The 21,720-nt window shown below is 39.4% G+C and overlaps 1 protein-coding gene across 7 annotated transcripts in view; it reads right to left on the bottom strand.

Annotated features, from left to right (window-relative positions):
• The window catches only part of enah (ENAH actin regulator), a 201,998-nt gene that overhangs the window by 48,264 nt on the left and 132,014 nt on the right, over positions 1-21,720 (bottom strand). For all 7 annotated transcript variants that reach the window (XM_063002040.1, XM_063002039.1, XM_063002037.1 and 4 more), the window contains exon 4: positions 4,681-4,753. In XM_063002040.1, the coding sequence (XP_062858110.1) occupies positions 4,681-4,753 (73 nt within the window). The remainder of the gene's footprint in view (positions 1-4,680; positions 4,754-21,720) is intronic.

Genomic DNA, 21,720 nt, shown 5'->3' with positions numbered 1-21,720 from the left:
GCATCCAGGGGTGCTCAGATGATGCTGCGTTTAAACACACTAGTCCACCACTACTGAGATGAAGTTCAAATCTCAGCACTGCGGTCGGCCGGTCGGGCACCTACACAGATGATGTCTGAGGGCAGGCTGAAGATATTCTTCATTGCTGTGGCAATTATGGCCTCTGCTGGCTGTTTGGTGTGCGGGCAGGGAATAATGTAGATCAGTGTGCGTGACTCTCAGTATGTGATACTTATCCCTGAGGAATCCCACCTCATGCAGATGAAAAGAAGCAATTGGCTATTGCACACATGGCAGAGGGGCGTGTGTTAGGTACAACCCTTTTTGGTCAGAGTAGAGGTCTGCAGCAGTAGAGAAGAGATACAACTGAGTAACTGGATATGACTAAACTGAGAGAAAAATGCAGAGGAACGCAAGGAAAAAGGTAAATTTCTTTTTGGCCTGTGGACTGATGATATAGCACAAAAGAAACAAAATAAATTAAGTTTTGGAGTGGCCGTGACTAGAATCGTATTGAGATATTGTGGCAAGACCCTAAAATGAGCAGTTCATGCTCAAAAACTCTCCAATGTAGCCAAATTAAAATAGTAGCTAGTTTTGTCAGATGCAGACACTGCCAATTGTGCCTTCTAGGGGCGCCCAGTCAACAGATAGCAGAGCTAATATTCAGAATCCCAGCACTGGTGTGCTAGAGCAGTAGTCCCCAAACCTTTTTTTTTTTTTTTTTTTTACCACGGACTGATTTCATATAAGATTTAATTTCACGGACCGGCGAGGGCAGGAAGATTTAAAATAGAGTAACTACAGAATGGAAAATCAGTGTGAATCCTAAGCTTTTGTCGCTGTAACGAGACACTGCTCCCACCTAGTTGTGATAGGAGACAGTTAATTGCTCTTGTAGCGATCTCTAATTCTTTTTGTGCGGCCCAGTAATAAATGACCCATGGACCGGTACCGGTTCGTGGCTCGGTGGTTGGGGACCACTGTGCTAGAGGAATATCCTGCTGCTCCACCTGGGCGCCCTTAAGGTAGTTTAAACCAACATCTCTAAAAGGAAGACACAGGAATTGATTTTTGAAGGTGTTATCTTCCATGAAGCTTACATCATTTTTCCAGCATATAGGTTGTGTTATTTATTTATTTGTACACCCCTACATTCCAACTAAATTCTCCTTTAAAACACTACACTAGAAATCAAACTGACCTGAAGTTTAGCACTCCTAAGTCATCAGGACTAAAATGGGTAAACTATCAGCTCGATTTAGCCATGCACTGATAGCACTGAGGCCTCCGACAGCCATTTCTAAACACGTGTGAGTAACACATTTTGCATACCTTTGCAACCGTCTCCAACGGCCAACATTGTATGGGGCTTGCATCACACAATGACATCAAGCCTCAAGCATCCAAGCTTTTTTATTGACTGCGATAACTAAATATGGCAGTGGGCTACAGGACGAAGCATGGCTAAACGTCGGGCTTCGAGCCAGCTCCATTACACATGCTCAAAGATATTCCACCAGAGAATCTGAGCCTGCTACGTTTTGGGAGAAGCTCTTCAGTTTAAACGTTAGATCCTTATATGGAACGTTTAGACTATAGAACATGACGGTACTGTTAACTTGCTCAGCTGTTACTGAGGTTTACAATGGACTTCCATGAAAGGAAATCCATGTATGATCATCGGCTATTCATGACAGCAGTTCAGGAATTCAAATAAAAGTTAAAGCCAGGCAAGGTGGTTAAAGGAATGCCATGTCTTTAAACCACAGTCCATTTATAGCTTTTAAGCTCTTAAAACGTATCCAGTGTTTTTTGACAACTGCTGGCGCTGTGAGGTATGCAGAAAAAATGTACACCGATCAGCCATAACATTAAAACCACCTGCTTGTTTCTACACACATTGTCCATTTTATCAGCTTCACTTACCATATAGAAGCACTTTGTGGTTCTACAATTACTGACTGTAGTCCATCTGTTTCTTTGCATGCTTTGTTACCCCCCTTTCATGCTGTTCTTCAATGGTCAGGACTCTCAGGACCACTACAGAGCAGGTATTATTTGGGTGGTGGGTCATTCTCAGCACTGACATGGTGGTGGTGTGTTAGTGTGTGTTAAGACACAGCAATGCTGATAAAGTTTTTAAACACCTCACGGTCACTGCTGGACTGAGAATAGTCCACCAACCAAAAATATCCAGCCAACAGCACCCCATGGGCAGCGTCCTGATGATGGTCTAAAAGATGACCAACTCAAACAGCAGCAACAGATGAGCGATCGTCTCTGACTTTACATCTACAAGGTGGACCAACTAGGTAGGAGTGTCTAATAGAGTGGACAGTGAGTGGACACGGTATTCAAAAAACTCCAGCAGCGCTGCACACACACACTAGCACACCACCACCATGTCAGTGTCACTGCAGTGCTGAGAATGATCCACCACCTAATTAATACCTGCTCTGTGGTGGTCCTGGTAGAGTCCTGACCATTGAAGAACAGGGTGAAAGCAGGCTAAAAAAGTATGTAGAGAAACAGATGGACTACAGTCAGTAATTGTAGAACTACAAAGTGCTTCTATATGGTAAGTGGAGCTGATAAAATAGACAGTGTGTGTAGAAACAAGGAGGTGGTTTTAATGTTATGGCTGATCAGTGTAAGTAAAGTAAGTAAAATATATCAGTATTCCATTACTGAATATATAATACTGCTGAGTGTCCTGGTGCTCCATCAAATTAGTGATACAGCTGTAAGTTTTTCAGAGACTGACTAAAGCGCTATTTTAAACGTGTTGTGTACAGAGCACTGTCATTTTACTCATTTTGTTTTTGTTCTTCCTTTTCTTCCAACCTGTTCATCGTTAGTTCCACACTGCTTCCATGACTAAAGTGGCATGCACAACATCTATACTATACTATCTATAAGTGTCATAGGCTCACTCACAGCTCTGATGACTTGTGTGAACTTGCGCCAACTGTGTTAGCCAGGGATTCTGATGACACCACTAGGTGGCGATGGGCTACAGTTACTATACCATGAAAATCATTAGTTACCCATCTTTAATAACATACCCAGCAACACATACCACCCTAAGAATGCCTTTGAGTCTTTGTAACCTGTGTGGACCATTGAAACAAGAAAAGCATTTCTGCTAATGTCCATGATGTTGAGAAAGTTACTAAATAGCGTGAATGAACGAAATGAGCTGCACAGTCTACCATTGATGTATTGACCAGGGATCCCTAAAAAACCTTTGCACTTTTATATTTTGGTTGGAGACGGTGAGGGTGGAAGGAGTAGTAACTGGTCGTGTCTGAGAGACTGAGAGAGAGCTTACCGCTCAAAGAAGCTGTAAGGGGATGAAGATTTTCATGTGACGATGACGTAAAAGCAGCGGTGCATCCGTGGCTATGCGCTCAACCAAAATTTGTTGCTGATGGCATTAAAAAGTTGGTACGGCGCTGAGAAAAACGCATCGAAGGTGACCATGTAGAAAAGTGATGTCATTTGTTTTTGAAATACTTAATAAATAGTAAAAAAAAATTGTGGAAACTTTTTGAAGAACCTTGTAGCTTACTTATAGGGTCTGTCTGAAAACATAGTGATTTGCCTTGCTGCCTACTGCCTACCTAGGCAGCTGCCTAAGTATAGAGGATTGTAATAAGACATCAAACTCATAAGACAGATTATTTAGACGCACTATTCGGACGATTATGGCAGCTACTGTGATTACATAACCACAGTCTTCACTTATTAAGCTAGCACAGTCAGCCTCAGGCCATTCAGTTAGCATGCTAGCTAACACCTGCTTCAAACCGGTGAAGCAGAGCTGGATTCGATACTACGTACTCAGAATCCAGCCCTGGTTGCAGCGTGTCTTTTTACCGCTGTGCCACCTGAGCGGCAGTGGGCAGCATTTTAAGGTATCTAAAAAAGGTATCTAAAAATTGCCTTCTCGACAGTGAGCGTATGATGACATAAAAGGCTATCTATGTAGAGAGCTCGCTAGATTTTCAGACAGACCCCATAGTGATAAAAATAAAGAAAATAAAAAAAAATCAGGTAGATGGAAGCAAATTATTTGAACCTAATAACATATCTTTCTTCATAAAGAAAAGCCAAACAGCCCAGACATGGACTTCACAAGACGTTTGAATGAGTACTGTGCTATTTGATATCAGGGCATTACTAGCAGGTCCTTTAAACTCTGTATATAGCAAAGTGGATAGTCCTACAGTGCATCCTGATACCATCTTCCGTGAGTAAATGATGCACTATTGCCTGTCTGTCCACATGATTGTGGTAAAACACAATTATCAGTCGATGAACGAGTCGGTTTGTGGCTTGTCTCTTCTTGTACCGGTGTCAGAGGGTACTCACCACGCCTGCCTGTGAGCATTACTTTACTGTCCCTGACATACTTCAACCCAGCTGTAACAGTAACTACGTGTATTTCCATGACAATGACATGCATAATTGTTAAAAAATAGGCATTGCCATGCACATTTTTGGTGGATGGTCCAAAAGTTTTAGCTGATCAGTGCATAGTTTTCTTTCAAATGCTGTTTAACCACTAAAGCCTCTTATACTTGATTTAAAAACATGAGATATAACATGAGGTTGATTTTGTTTGTAGTGGCCAGGTTTCTGAACGTGATGAGCGTTATTTATTCAGATGCTTACCGTCTTTGGATTTCCAGGTCCTCTGGTGAGGGGCCATTTTGCACCTGAGGGCTCTGCCTTGGCAAAGTGGGACCTGTAACAAGAGACAAAAATAATAATTCAGCTTTTCCTTGAGGAACTGAGAGAACTTTAGACCAGTTAATAATTTCAGTACATCAGTAAAGACTAAGAAGGAGCTTGGTTTTAGTATGAGATGGATGCAAGGATTAAACAGGTAACCAATAACCCGACAAAGAAGTCACTGGTTGAATAGAAAGGTTGCTTAAATTTACTTTTAGCTGAGGCTTGACTTGGGGAGTGGAGGTACAGCTCTACACCAGCGTTTCCCAGCCTTTCTTGCACCACGGACCGGTTTCATATAAGATATAATTTCACGGACCAATGGGGAAGGGAGGATTTAATAATATTGCTCACAAACTATTTAAAATTAGCTTTTTTCGCTGCAATGAGAAGCTGCTCCCACCTACGGTTGACAATAAGACAATAACACCTAAAATAGAATCAGTGAAAACTGCTTTTCTATTGATCTCTAATTATTCATTTTGTCTATGCAGCCCGGTAATAAATTCTTGACCACCATCAGTGCTTAACCTCCCAAATGCTCTTTTTGACTAAATGACTAAAAATTATTGAACTGTATCTGTTGTGATCTTGGCAGACAAAGGTATAAATGTGAATATGAACAAACAGCTTAACCCTGCTGAAAACTTCAGGCTGAATCAATAATATATTGAACAGATGAGTCTGAATCAGTGCCATATTGGCCAGGTGTGACTATTTCCACACTTTATTCGGCTATTTCACCCTCTACCCTTTCCTGTATGCTCTTTTTACAAAGAAGCACAAAAGTCTTGTAGAGCAGTCACGTCAAGTGTGGCTTAGCAAAGTTATTTTGGGCAAAAGAGAATAAATATGATTTTCATAATTAATACAACTGAACCTGCAGAAGGGTTTCTAAGTGCCGTGTTTGCCATATTGTTAAAAGTATAAATATTGCTAATGGCATCAACGTCACTTCGAGAGCATACACTATACTGCCAAAAGTATTCACTCACCCATCCAAATAATTGAATTCAGGTGTTCCAATCACTTCCATGGCCACAGGTGTATAAAACCAAGCACCTAGGCATGCAGACTGCTTCTACAAACATTTGTGAAAGAATGGGTCGCTCTCAGGAGCTCAGTGAAATCCACCTGTGCAGCAAGTCCAGTCGTGAAATTTCCTCACTACTAAATATTCCACAGTCAACTGTCAGTGGTATTATAACCAAGTGGAAGCGATTGGGAACGACAGCAACTCGGCCACAAAGTGGTAGCCACGTAAAATGACAGAGCAGGGTCAGCGAATGCTGAGGCGCATAGTGTGCAGAGGTTGCCAACTTTCTGCAGAGTCGATCGCTACAGACCTCCAAACCTGATGTGGCCTTCAGATCAGCTCAAGAACAGTGTGTAGAGAGCTTCATGGAATGGAGCAGCTGCATCCAAGCCTTAAATCACCAAGCGCAATGCAAAGCCACTGGACTGGAGCAGTGGAGACGTGTTCTCTGGAGTGAGAATCCCGCTTCTCCGCATGGCAATCCGATGGATGAGTCTGGGTTTGGCAGTTGCCAGGAGAACGGTACTTGTCTGACTGCATTGTGCCAAGTGTGAAGTTTGGTGGAGGGGGGATTACGGTGTGGGGTTGTTTTTCAGAAGTTGGGCTCGGCCCCTTAGTTCCAGTGAAAGGAACTCTTAATGCTTCAGCATACCAAGAGATTTTGGACAATTTCATGCTCCCAACTTTGTGGAAACAGTTTGGGGATGGCCCCTTCCTGTTCCAACATGACTGCGCACCAGTGCACAAAGCAAGGTCCATAAAGACATGGATGAGCGAGTTTGGGGTGGAAGAACTTGACTGGCCTGCACAGAGTCCTGACCTCAACCTGATAGAACATCTTTGGGATGAATTAGAGCGGAGACTGTGAGCCAGACCTTCTCGTCCAACATCAGTGTCTGACCTCACAAATGCGCTTCCTGAAGAATGGTCAAAAATTCCCATAAACACACTCCTTAACCTTGTGGAAAGCCTTCCCAGAAGAGATGAAGCTGTTATAGCTGCAAAGGGTGGGCCGACATCCTATTAAACCCTATGGATTAAGAGTGGGATGTCACTCAAGTTCATATGCGTGTGAAGGCAGACGAGCGAATACTTTTGACAATATAGTGTTTATGCAGAATATGGCTGCAATCGTCAGTAGATTTACTGTTTGAATGGCTAATAGGTGAGAAGGTGGGAGAAAAACATGAAGAGATGGACCATAAAGTAACTGGACAGGGGATACATGTGATTGCTTTGACTTTTGTTAGTTCTCTAGAAAATCAAATGTGTGCTCAGTGGGGTTTCAGGTCGCATGATTGACTTGGCCTTTCCGTTCTTTTAAATGGTGTTTTTAAAATGACACTTCAGAACTAAACAACTACATAGTAGCTAAATGTCTTACATTCGATTCAGTGAGTTGGACCTTTGCAAAAATGCTTCTATGCACTTTGGTATTATATTATTGACATTATAGTATTATATTATTTCGTCAGTACAAATGGGCTATTTCTATGAAAACTAGCCTATTCTTTTTATAAACTGGGCTATTTTATTTATAAAAACAGACACTAGGGATGTAACGATGCACCACAAGACAGTTAAAAATCAGTGCACATGTGCCACGATTCGAATTGGTTATTCATTTAAGATAAATCGATATTCACTTTAAACAGCAGACGGCACTGGTGCTATTCACCTTGCCTGGTAATCTCGCGTGACCAGCCAGTGTTTTTTCGTGCAACGAGATCTGACCTGCACATCAGTTCAGCATGGCAGAAGCTCCAGTAATGAATATCTGGCTCACACTACATGATTTCTGCCCTGATTTTCGGCGACTGGTCGGCGCTAGATTTGCCGGCTCGGGAGCAACTCGGCTCTTAATCTATGAAAAACACACGGGAGAGGTTGTAAACAGTTATAAATAGTAATATAGTTATCGTTCTCTACAAAACAAAATATTTATTAACCTCCAACTTCAGAACAATCCCTGTTGGTCGTGTTGCCAAATTTTTTTCTCTTTGAAATTACGCTGCTCATCAGCGCACAAACTTTGATCGCTTGCTACTTGTTGGAGTGTATTTTTGGACGTGGTATCATTAAACCCCTCGTCACTTCTCACGTGTGTTTTTGTGACAAAACGTAGTTTGGGAGACCAGACAGACTCATCTGAGATTCCTCCTGGTGATAGATGGAGTAGATGTGAAACCCCCCCCATCACCCATCACTCGTGCAGTGTGAACTGTACAGCGACCCGGCAAATCAGAAAGTTGTGTAGTGTGAACTTGGCATAAGCTGTGCAACAGCCAGGTGTATGTTTACATTACACATACACTGTTGTAGCGTGTCAGACATATAAAATAATTATAAAAAAAAATTTATGTTACTGTTTTTTGTTTTGGATTAATTATTTATGTAAAAACAAATTTTTAATAATAAGTGTTCTTTGTACAATTATCACATTCGTTCTCTGAACATCTTTACATATTTAAACAAAACCTGTTCATGTAACTCAAATATGCCTAAATGTGTTGAATCGAAATTGAATCGAAAATAGAAGATCAAATCGAATCGGTACCTTGTGAATCGGAATCGAATCGATCCAGGAAATTAGTGGCGATACCCAGCCCTAGTTCACGAGTTTATCAAACACAGTCATGGGCAATTTTGTATCTCTAATTCACCTCACTTAAATGTTTTTTGGACTGTGGGAGGAAACCGGAGCTCCCAAGGAAATCCACGCAGACACGGGGAAAACATGCAAACTCCACACAGAAAGGACCAGGTGCGCCCCAGCTGGGGATCGAACCTAGGACCTTCTTGCTCCAACACGTGAGAAGCATGCCGTATGCATCTTATCACCTACACTTTGACAAGTGCAGTGCAGCTTAGCGTTGTGTACGGAGAGACACTCCCTGAGAGCACTCTTTTCTCATCTCTGTGCAGGCGCCATCATTCAGCCAGCAGAGATCGTAATTGCACCAGTCATGAGAGAGAGACCCCATCTGCCTTAGTTTCGCCCATATCTGAACAACAGGCCAATCGTTGTGGCCGCTCAGCCTAGCCGGCAGGCAGAGCTGAAGTTCGACACGATGTATTCGAGATTGTGTGTTTTTACCGCTGTGCCACCTGCGCGGCCCTGTATTGTATTTTTTTAAAAGAGAAATACTAAAAGGAAACATTGTCATAATTTGTCTTCAATTTTATTTTGTTTAAAAAAACAAAACAAAAAAGGGAAAAAATTGTATTGTGAACCCAGTATTGTGAATCGTATCGCATCGTGGGTAGAGTGTATCGTTACATCCCTAATGGACACTGATATTTGTTTGCCTAATCTGGTATTTAAATATTGCATATAAATACATTTTGCTGTGTTTTAACATTATATTAGCATCTATGACTTTTTATGAATTAGCTAAAAAAAGAAATTTTTTTTATTACCTGCTTATATTAGAGTGAGAAAGATTTATTATTGGTGATGTTTAAACTTTAATAAACATTAAATACTAAAAATTGCAAGAAATCAAAAGAACTGGTCATCCACATTTGCCACATCAATCTGACTTTTATAACTAGTCTACATGTAGAAACAAAACTGTTGAACTGTCGAGTACCAAATAACTCACTCTTCACTAGACAGTGACAGATTGTAATATCTACAATCTCAGAAATGCACTATACACACACACAAAAGAACATTTGAAATTCAGTCAAGGTCTGAATAAACATGGCTCAAAGTACCAGGAAAAACTTAACAAATTTAACAAATTGTCACAATGCTTTCATGTTTCATAGTGACAAAATGGACAGTGCACTCAGTGCAGATCCCAAGCCTGGATAAAATAATAAAATAAGGGTTGCATCACAGCAAGGGCATCTGGCATAAAAACTGTACCAAGTCTTGTAAGCAGACCAGAATGATCTGCTGTGGAGACCCCTGAATTCAGAAGCAGCCAAAATAAAAAATATTAAGTAAAAATAATTGAGGTAACAAACAGCATTGCTGCACACCAGAACTGCAATTTTATGCACTATGAATATTTGATTATGAAATGGCGTTAACAGCAAATATTAAGACCAACGGGCACATGCTGGCATATTACTGCAGAGTGTTTAAGCTTGCGAGTTCAAATCCCAACATTGCTACTGCCTTAGTCCCAACAATAAATAACTACATGAATAATTAAATAACTAAATAGCAAGAGTAGAGGTAGTTCAGCATGTACAGTATAAGCTGTATTTTAAGTATAGAAAGTCAGTAGCTAGTAGTCTATTAAAGCTGAACATTACAATTGAGATATAACATTATGTTACTTAATAAAGTCAGCATGCTCAGGCAGCACAGCAATCTACAATACTAGCCCACTACCGCCGAGATCCAGGTTAGAAACCCAGCATTGCTATCGACTGGCTGGGTTGTAGCAGGTGCAGCAGCGTTGTTGGTTTTTTTTAATTACTATTTAAACATTCTGGCCTCTTTATTAGGAACACATACCTGCTGAACAAAAGCTTTACACCCATGATGCTACTAAGTAACCACTAATTAGCAAGCACAATCACAAATGGTACTATTATGGTAGTACAAATGACCCAATGGGTACGATGCTTTATACATAACTGACCTGTGCAATGATTAAGCAAAAGCTACAGCTGTTTTACCAATAATACAGTAACACCAAGGGTTAGACAACTCAGCAATATTAAAATCGTTGGTGTGAAGATTTGTTTTAGCTTTTACTGGCATCCTAATTTTTGACTCTTAAAGCAATAATACAGATAAGAGTACATTAAACAAATTGAACCTGATAAAACAGAAAAAGGATTATGTTCATACTGACTTGTTTACTCTGGGTGCACTTCATAACTCATCAAAACCAGTACATCATTTAAATGATGATGATAAATCATTAACATGTGTTTGTCCACATGTATTAATCACAGAGCCACTAATAAAGCAGTAATGGAGGTCAAACTTGCCCGAATATTGGTTGAATAAAAAAAACAGCATATAATTTCTGGCCATAAAAGGTGGATTTGGAAAAATAAAACAAGGTAGACAATGACACAACAACACCGCAGCGAGAACAGATGGAAAGCGTTTGTCCACATTTATTGAACAGGCGCCCATGTGGCGCAGTGTGAAATTCCGCTAGCGCAACAGCACCGAGTTTCTGAACTCCTCGGTTCGAAACTCGGTGTCGCCTCCGGTCGGCTGAGCGCCATCTAGCGGGCATAATTGCCAGTGCCTGGAGCAGATACTAATTGGTCACCGTATCTGCAGGGTGGGGGCCGGACTATGTATGGGTGGGTGGGTGGGTCTTCATGAGCTGTGTAAGAACCCTGATTGGCAGAAGAAACGTCTGTGCAGAAAGCAGGGGCGAGAAGAGGAGGGCTGTACACGTGTCGGAAGAGGTGTGTACAGCGACGTGCTCTCCTCGGATGCAATCTGGTATCTCTGGTAGCAGCGGAAGACAAAATCGAGTGCGCTAAATCGGGAGGAAAATGGGGAGAAAATGCATTTAAAAAATATTGAACAATCACAAGACTTCAGTAAAAACCACTAATGAAGTAGAAATGGAGGCCAAATTTGCCAGAATATGGGTTGAATAAAAACAGCATATGATTTCTGGCTGTAAAATGGGAATTTTAATATATAAAAACAAGGACAAAAAAAACTAGATTAATCATTTCTATTGCATTTACAATGACTACAACATCCCTTATCACAGCACTCAGAAAATGGAGCGGATCCAAAAGCAGCTCCAATGGGAACTGCCCTACCATCACATCTATTAGATCATGTATCAAAATACCTCTTTTGTGCCTTATAATCATCCTCATGCCATGGCTTAAAACACCAGAGTAAAAATGATATGAAGTGAAAGCTAAACGCATTTATGCCGTTCATTGATCAAATAAACCGAAACTACCTAAAGATTCAAATATTGTGATGATTTCCCTAATACGAGTTCTTTGCCAGACAGAGAAGACACAGAAGTTCTTAAAATCCTCGCAAAGCAGTTATCATGTTAAATATTACAAAAAGACAGGATACACCCAAACCTCAGAAAAACCACGGCACGTACACGAGTGGATGAAAATGGCAAGCTTCTTCTGACAACAAAAGTACTGAAGCAATCCATCCTTGCAGTCTTCAGGGGGGTCATTAGAGAATGCGCTCGCACTATTAGTATTAGTCCTCACACCTCCATCGGTGGAATCACAGGACCTCAGGGAGAGAAGCATGCTGTCCAAACAATTGAAGTCTGCTAGTACAAGACTAGACTGTAACAGGCAGGAAGGCACTGAGCTGTGACGTCCTGCCAATACGTTTACTGAGGAGGATGAACACTGCCCATCGCACTTTCCGGCCATGATAAATTATTCATTACTGGATAAGCAAGAGGCAGAAAAACTGCTGCCTTTCATATCAGATAGGCACCAGTGTTATTTGTTAGATGTAAGATACATTCTAAAAGGTTTAAAAAATGTAATTAATTTGATTAAATGAAAAGAAATTCATCATGCCCTTCCACAACCTTCTTTATTTATTGTTTGTTCATTTATTGACTTTCGCCTAATAATGTGTGTTGGTACTTACAGTTACTTTAACACAATGGTTATATTACTGCAGTGATTATTAGATGCTTTAAATTAAGGTGTCCAACATTGTCTAAGGTGGGGTCTCCTCAAAAATGTATCTTAGGTTTTCTTCTTTGTAATACCTCTGTCTTGCAGAGCTATGTGTAGGACAGTCGATTAGAATGTGTTTTATTTTGATGGTTGAATTGCATGTTTGGCAAGTTGGTGCTTAAACCCCCATCAGAAGGTGCCAATGTATTAAGTTTGAGTGGCCTATATGGCATCTGGTGTACACAGATTGGTCCAGTTGGTATGGGAAGTGTGTGTGTGGGGGGGAAATAGGTTTAAAGAGGACTTGTGTAATTTGTTGCGTAATTGATTGTTCCAGTCTTGCCATTTGGCTTTTAAGCAGAGGTGGAAAGTAACGAATTACATTTACTCGCGTTACTGTAATTGAGTAGTTTTTTGGTGTACTTGTACTTTTTAAAGTAGATTTTACAATCAGTAATTTAACTTTTACTTAAGTATGTTTTGTGTTAAAAAATGTAATTCGCTACATTTTAAATAACATCCGTTACTGAGTAAAAAAAAAAACGCGTCTGGGAAACTGCTGCAGTAAATTCTGCGATGGGGAGTCGGATCTTTTGGCTCGGTTCCTTTTAAAGAGCCGTTCAAAAAAATGGCTCTTCATTCTTTTGTTCAGGCAGCGAGGAAACAACTCCCAAAGGCACGATTTGGTTCCTTTCGTTCATTTTAAAGAGCCGTTCAATAGAATCGAGTCGTTCACGAACGACCCATCACTAGTTTAAAAAAGTTTTATGGGATGGTCTGTACTAAAATGACACATTACACATCCCTAAATGTTTTAAATGTTGTATCAACATGTTTTTTCTATTCTATTTGAATAAAAAAACAACTATTGTGAGATTTATATCCACTTGTCAGCCTCTCCTGTTAAAAAAGTAACTAAGTAACGTTTACTCTGAGTACATTTTAAATGAGTTACTTTTTACTTGAGTAGATTTTTAGACTAGTAACTTTACTCGTACTTCAGTAAAAATTCATTAAAGTAATAGTACTTTTACTTGAGTACAATATTTTAGTACTCCTTCCACCTCTGCTTTTAAGTATGTTTTTACTGGTTTAAAAAAGGCGTCCCATCTGCTTTTTTAATACTTGGAAGCCCACAGTCACTAGAAACAGATGATTAAATTCTAGTTTTGTTCTCTCAGTATTATACCCCAAATCAGAAAAAGTTGGGACAGCATGGAAAATGCAAATTAAAAAAAAAAAAATTCTTACATTTACTTTGACTTTTATTTGATTGCAGACAGGATGAACCTGAGATATATCATGTTTTATCTGCTCATCTTCATTTCATTTATTAATAAACTTCCATTGCTGCATTTTAGGCCTGCAACACATTCCAAAAAAAGTTGGGACAACATTTACCACTTTGTAATGTTGCCATTCCTTTTTGATTTGATTTGATTTTATTGAACCATTTCATATTTTATAAATAGATACAATACCTCCTATAAAAAACTGAAACAGTCAGGGATAACACAAAAAGTCCATAGACTTATTTCCATTGTGGTCCCTATATTCACTACACTTAAAAGATGTTTTGGCACCGAGGAGACCAAGTGATTTAGTGTTTCATGTTTTATTTTGTCTCATTCCTCCGGCAAACACGTCGTAAGATGTGCAACAGTACGGGGTCGTCGTTGTTTCAAATTTCTCCACTTATTCTCTATTGGGGACAGGTCAGGACTGCAGGCAGGCCAGTCCAGTACCCGTACCCTCTTCTTCCGCAGCCATGCCTTTGTAATGTGTGCAGCATGTAGTTTTGCATTGTCTTGTTAAAAAATGCATGAACGTCCCTGGAAAGATGATGTCTTGAAGGCAGCAAACGTTGCTCTAAGAACTCAATGTACTTTTCTGCATTAATGCTGCCATCACAGAAGTGTAAATGACCTTTGCCAAAGGCACTGACACAGCCACATACCATGACAGACTCTGGCTTTTGGACTTGTTGTTGATAACAGTCTGGATGATCCTTTTCGTCTTTGGTCCGGAGCACACGGCATCCATTTTTTTTCAAAAAAGAGCTGGAACGCTGAATCATCTGAACACAATACATGTTTCCACTGTGTGATGGTCCATCCTAGATGCCTCCGAGCCCAGAGAAGTCAACGCCGCCTCTAGACATGGTTAACATAAGGCTTCTTTTTTGCACAGTACAGTTTTAAGTGGCATTTGTGCATGTAACTCTGTATTGTAGTGCTTGACAAAGGTTTGCCAAAGTAATCCCTCACCCATGTGGTTATATCAGCTATTGTTGAGTCGCGGTTCTTGATGCAGTGCCATCTGAGGGATCGAAGATCACAGGAGTTCAGCTTAAGCTTGCACCCTTGGCCTTTACGCACTGAAATTCCTCCTGATTCCATGAATCGTTTAATGATATTATGCACTGTAGATGGAGAAATATATAAATTCCTTCTAATCTTTCTTTGAGGTTCATGGTTTTTAAACATTTCAATCATTTTCTCACATTTGTTGACAAACTGGAGATCCTCTGATCATCTTTGCTCATCAAAGACTCAAAGACATTAGTCTTTCCTGGATGCTGCTTATGTACCAAATCATGATTACAATCACCTGGTGACATCACCTGTTTGGAATCACATCAGTTTTTTCACCTCATTATTAGCCCTAAATTGCCCCTGTCCCAACTTTTTTTGGAATGTGTTGCAGGCCTGAAATGCAGGAATGGAGGTATATTAACAAATGAAATGAAGTTGAGCAGATAAAACATGAAATATCTTGTGTTCAAATTGTCAATCTGGCCTTGTTTCATACAGGTGAGAGTATTGATTGTTAAAAATGAAGAGGTATGCTGGGTTTCGTTCACTTTTTTGGAGTGTACTGTATGGATGTATTGCCTTTATATGTGAAGTGGAGTTTTACCTGATTCTCCATACAGGCTTTTCACAGTCCTGGGTCTGGGAGTAGCAACCTCAGTTGGCAGAAGTGGTTACATAATTTTTGAACTGGACCCAGTTCGCTCTCCTGAGTTGCCATTTCTGTGTGGCATGCTGTTAAATGGTTTTTGTCAGGGTTACTACTATCGGACAGTAATTGCTTCCGCACAAGTCGTCCAGAACCTTCCAGGTGATGTCAAGAAGAATTTCTGGCTGTTTTCTGCTGGACATTATCTATTGTGGCCTAGGGTCAATGATACATATGGCTGCATCCTAGTCTGGTTTGCAGTCCGAAACCACCCAGAGATAGTGGGTGTTGGCCAGAAACTCACCCTAAATTACAAAGCACAAACAAACTTCCACATTTATTGACTCTTTCACACTCAGGGGCAATTTAGAGTAGCCCAATCTACCCACTAAAGCCTGTCATTTCAACACTGGGTTGCCAGTCTCCTGCAACTGTAAACTGTCAGGACAGAGTGAATTCTAACAGCTACAGAGAGTGTTACATTTAGAGTTACAGCAACAAATGAGGGAAACCCGAGTAACACTATCTGGCACCTTGTCTTATTATCACACCACTAGGCTGTCAATGAGCAAGCACAACTTGCTAATGAATCTGGCTAATGAATCGCTAACTGCACGTACCAGTCACATCTCAGAACTGTAAAGTCACTGGTGTGCTGTGTGTGGGACATAAATAAAGAACTGAAATTTAAGACACTGCTGTTTGCTCGGTCAGTTTGGTCTATGTTACCCTTTGGAATGAACTGGAACCTCCACAGCATGACAAGCCTCCTTGTTCGAAACAGTGACTGACCTTCTAAATGCTCTTTTGACCTAATAAGCAGATATTCTCACAGAGATCAATCAAGTCGTGGAGGAAAGACCTGATATTAATGCCCACGGTTTTTAAATTAGATGTGAGAAGCCTAACAAGTCCACATACTTTTGGCCATATAGTGGACTTTGGATTCCAGGGCAGACTGGGACACTACTATGCATGCAGAGATTGATTGTCTAGCCCGTGAGCAACCCAACAAAGCAGGCATCCAGATGAACACTTAAACCTGACAGATGAAATCATGTGCTGGACATTCTACGTATGTAAGTATGAGGTCTTTTTTCCAAACTAGCAGGGGAGACACAGAGTCTGGCAAGCACCAGGACTGATGACAGGCTCTACAAAAAAAAGTTGGCCAGGTTCCAGATATCTGACCAGAAGTACCAGTTCATCTGTTGGTCATCTGTTGCTAGTATAGGGTGTCGTTTTGCTCTTTTTTGAGCTTGGTCACCAAGACATTGCATAAAGCATCACCAGATCTCATTGGGGGAGGAGGGGTGAGGAGCAGGAGGTGTGTCGATTCACAGGCTCCTAATTAAAGAAGATCTGCTAGGAGACAGCGCTGCTGAAATTAATCCACATGTACATGGGTGAAAGGTGCCTGATTGCAGGACATCATTATTATTCTTGAAATGATGAATACTAGTCCAGCTAGGCTACAGTTATTTGTAGTTATTCATTTTACAGTTATAAACTGTCTGTAAACAAAGTATTTTTGCAAGATTCCCAAGTAAAATATAGAAAGTATTAAAAGTATCAAGCAGTATTTACATGAACATTCTTGGCATTCCCCAAAACACACTAACACCATTGATTTTAATGAGAGTGATGCGTTGATTAATCATATGCACTAAAGATGCAAATTTTTTAACTGATAACTGAACATCATTAGTTGGCGATTAACTGATAACCGACAAGCTCATGCAACCCATTTAATAACAAAACACATGACCAAGTATCAAATCAACAAGTACCACATGCTGAATAATAAACAGCATAACATAGTAGATGTAAACACTGTAAAGGCAGACTAAATACCAAAGCATGTTTTTCACGTCGGCAGACAACATTTATGCTTTAATTATATAATTATTAGATAGCTATGGAAGGAGATACATGGGACATACGTGCCAAGGACCAGTTTCTTTCCCACCTCAGTTACTTCACTGAACACCACAATACACCGTTAATACCAACAACACCCCGAACTACACACTGGACCTATTATTTATTATTTATCATTTGCACCTGTACTTTACACAACTGTCATACATGCACAATTATTTACCCATATATGCATATTTATTTAGCAGCATATTTATATAGTTACAGTTACAACTTTATTATTACTGTTATTATTATAATGCATACCTAACTAATCCCATTCTTATTCATATGCTTATTATTACTATTATGTATATACACCGATCAGCCATAACATTAAAACACACACTGTCCGTTTTTTATCCCCTTCACTTACCATATAGAAGCACATTGTAGTTCTACAGTTACTGTAGTTCATCTGTTTCTCTGCATACCTTTTTAACCTGCTTTCACCCTGTTCTTCAATGGTCAGGACCCCCACAGGTATTATTTGGGTGGTGGATCATTGTTAGCACTGCAGTGACAATGACATGGTGGTGGTGTGTTAGTGTGTATTGTGCTGGTATGAGTGGATCAGACACAGCAGCGCTGCTGGAGTTTTTAAATACCCTGTCCACTCACTGTCCACTCTATTAGACACTCCTACCTAGTTGGTCCACCTTGTAGATGTAAAGTCAGAGACGATCGCTCATCTATTGCTGCTGTTTGAGTTGGTCATCTTCTAGACCTTCATCAGTGGTCACAGGGTGCTGTTAGCTGGATATATTTTGGTTGGTGGACTATTCTCAGTCCAGCAGTGACAGTGAGGTGTTTAAAAACTCCAGCAGCGCTGCTGTGTCTGATCCACTCATACCAGCACAACACACACTAACTCCCACCATGTCAGTGTCACTGCAGTGCTGAGAATCATCCACCACCTAAATAATACCTGCTCTGTAGTGGTCCTGGGAGAGTCCTGACCATTGAAGAACAGTATTAAAAGGGGGCTAACAAAGCATGCAGAGAAACAGATGGACTACAGTCAGTAATTGCTTCTATATGGTAAGTGGAGCTGATAAAATGGACAGTGAGTGTAGAAACGAGGTGATTTTAATGTTATGGCTGATTGGTGTAGTACTATGTACATAGACATATATATGTAAATAGCTACATTTAATACAGTTTGTCTATGTATCTGTTTCCAACTTCATGTTATTTATAGTTTATGTACAGTAAAGCCAATCACTCACAAGAATCTACAGCTGTGCCTAAATCAACATTGTTTTAAAGTAAATACATGACACATTTGTATTAGTATATTAGTGTTGCTATAAATTAATGCAGCCTTACATGCCATAGCGATTTAGCCCAAACTTTTCATTTTTCACAAATGTATATTGTTGCGTGTGTGAAAAGAAGGATTAGGTGTATGATCCCAAGAACACCAAACTTACAGTAAGGTATGGTGGTGGGAGCATCATGATAGGTGGATCATTACAGTCAAAAGAAAACATGAAGGGGTGTATATTAGAAAGAAATTTTACCTAATCATGTTTCAACAAGACAAAAACCCAAGAATAAAGTCAAAATAGCTTAAAATTGATTTTATAACAAAATGTAAGGCTGCAAACATGGTTTAACCATGAATCCCTTTAAAATACATATATAAAGAATTTTGATATATTAAGTCAATCATAAGCTACTTATTCTTGGGCAATTTAAGACAATTTGCCAAGATAAACAGGTCTAAACCAAACCACAATTCTACAAATGGTGTATTATTTCTTACCAGACATCTTAAAGCTGTGATTGTTTCATTCAGTATTTTTATATTATTTCTACATGAAATGTAAAAAACGATTTGTTTAAACCACTTCTAGCTAAGCAGCTGTCCAAGCTAAGCATTCATTTAATAGTTATTTAGCCAACATACACCAACTATTTAAACATATAAATTTGTATCTAATATTATAAGTTTGTTTTAGGCATCTTATGCTTTGTCTTATCATTTCTGACATCCATCAAAAACACACTATTTTCTTTTCTTCCTATAAGACTAAGCTTTATTCAGTAAGAGATAATTAAAAGCTTTAGAGAGCTGATAACCATGTTTGCTTCCATATTTTAGCACAGTGAATAAAGTTCACATATCAGGGCTCCAGACTGCAACTAAAATTGTTGATAAAACTAAAACAATTAATGTTTAAAATCATTGATAAGAATTTCTTTTTTTCAATTTACTTGCATTTATAGCATTTATTTGTTAATAGTTTTAAAATCTACTAATATCGACTAAAGCACCTGACACAATAATGCATCAATCCAACAAAAAATATTAAAAAAGGCATCAAAATAGGAAAAAACTAAACAGAAGACATCTACTTGGTGAAAAGGGGGTGGACAGTAATTAATCATAAGATAGGCAATTGAATGCATGGTTAGAATGTTATTGTATGCCACTTAAAAATATTTGCTATTGTTGATTTCCTTTCCCATTTTGGAGCATCTGGCTCCTTAAGCTAATGTTAAGTCTGGAGTCCTGCATATCTGTAAGTACTAAGAGATGACTCTGTACTACTCTGTACCAATTTCTTGTCAAAGACTAATAGAGCTGCATGCATTATGTGATAAACATGACCAATAACATGCATCCTACATTCATTCGGCTTAGCCCCCGCCTGCCCAGGACTCACTCCTCAGGATGATCTTAGCATGGCTGATCCTCTGCTGCTGGAAACAGCTCACACGGGGGGCAGGCATGATGGCCGGCTGCCTTGAACCAGATTTTTGTTCTCCTCGGTTCCAAACCATATTAAAGAAGCGAGGCCAAAAACAAAAGGTTTTACAGCAGAACTAAAAACAAAGACTGTGATAGGAAAATGAATACCAGCTCCTGCTTCTTAGTACACTCAGCTCCAGAAAATAATAACGAGGCAACACTCATGGATTTAAAACTAGAGCCATGAAGCAGAATCTCATTAATAAATAGTGAGTGATGTGACATCACTGGTCCTGTCATCATTTCAAAGCAGTCTATGTTTATGGAATTGAGATCAGGTGGTGTCACAAGCCTAGATACAAACACATACCAGGCATGCATGTCTCACACCGATTTATTCACTTCTTCTTCCAACCTGACTAAGCATATTAAACCAGCGTACAATCTTTTATATATTTCATAAACTATGCACACAAAGCACTGCTTAAGAATGCAAAAGCTACACACAAACACCTGCCCTCAAATCTGGACTAGGTCCAAATCACAGGTGAACTTTCAGACAGACAGACAGACAGACAGACAGACCGACCAGGGCTCCAGGCTGGGGAGACAGCCTGCTCTCTGACACAGATGAAATGATGCCACTCCGCATGCTTGACAAGTATTATTCTCTGTCAGCAGGTCATCTAAACAGAGTATTTATACCCTGAAATAAGAATAATAAATCTACTGACACATGATGGTTTGTTTACATGGCAGTATATCTATCTGGTTGAGGTAGAAAGCCAAATGTAAGTCAGTGACTGATTCCTAAAATAAGAGCCACAGTAAAGGTGGTATTTTCAGCTGCATGCCTCAGCAACAGCTTTAATAATAAAATACAAAATAAGTCACTGATGTTACACTCTGTCAATCCTGTCTGATGCAATAATCTTTTCATCTTTCTTCTTTTGAGCTATTGCAAACTGGGGAAATACAATGTAGCCCAAAATGAGGTGTTAACTATGTAGGGTGTCTTTACCTAAAGTACTGCAAAGGTTTAAAAAATGTATTCACTGAACACCCATAACTACTGCAACATTTACATTTTCAGCATTAAGCAGACGCCTTTATCCAAAGAGACTTACATTACAGTTACAGTATACAGCCTGAGCAATTGAGGGTTAAGGGCCTTGCTCAAGGGTCCAACAGCAGCAACCTGGCAGTGGTGGGGCTTGAACCAGCGACCTTCTGGTTACTAGTCCAGTACCTTAACCACTAGGCTACAGCTGGCAACACCTACCATGTGTGACTTTACTGTCATCAAACTTGTGTTACACTTGTCTGTGTGCTGAACATATCAATGCGGAAAACCGTGACTATTAACAATTCTAAAATTGTCGCAAAAACTATAATGATTAAAATAATTGCTTACATTTTTTTTTGTCAATTTACATAGTATTTATGTAAATCACACATTGAATTTAATATGAATTAACAATATACAGTAGATCTATTATATAGATGGAATTTTACAGAATTATATAAGTCAACAATATAACTTTTGTGTGCTTAATATATCAGTGCAGAAAACCATCACTATTACCAATTCTAAAATTGTTGCTAAAACAAACGATTAATGATTAAAATAACTGCTTCATTTTTTTTATAATTTACAAATTATTTATGTAAATCACACATTGTAGTTATATAATTAATTGTATATAAATTAACAATATAGAATTATTATATAGATAGAATTATATATGAATTA

This window comes from Trichomycterus rosablanca, chromosome 9 (assembly GCF_030014385.1).
Source record: "Trichomycterus rosablanca isolate fTriRos1 chromosome 9, fTriRos1.hap1, whole genome shotgun sequence".
Lineage (NCBI taxonomy): Eukaryota > Metazoa > Chordata > Actinopteri > Siluriformes > Trichomycteridae > Trichomycterus > Trichomycterus rosablanca.
The sequence above is the reverse complement of the archived record's forward strand: the minus strand, read 5'-3'. Positions and strand labels throughout refer to the sequence as shown.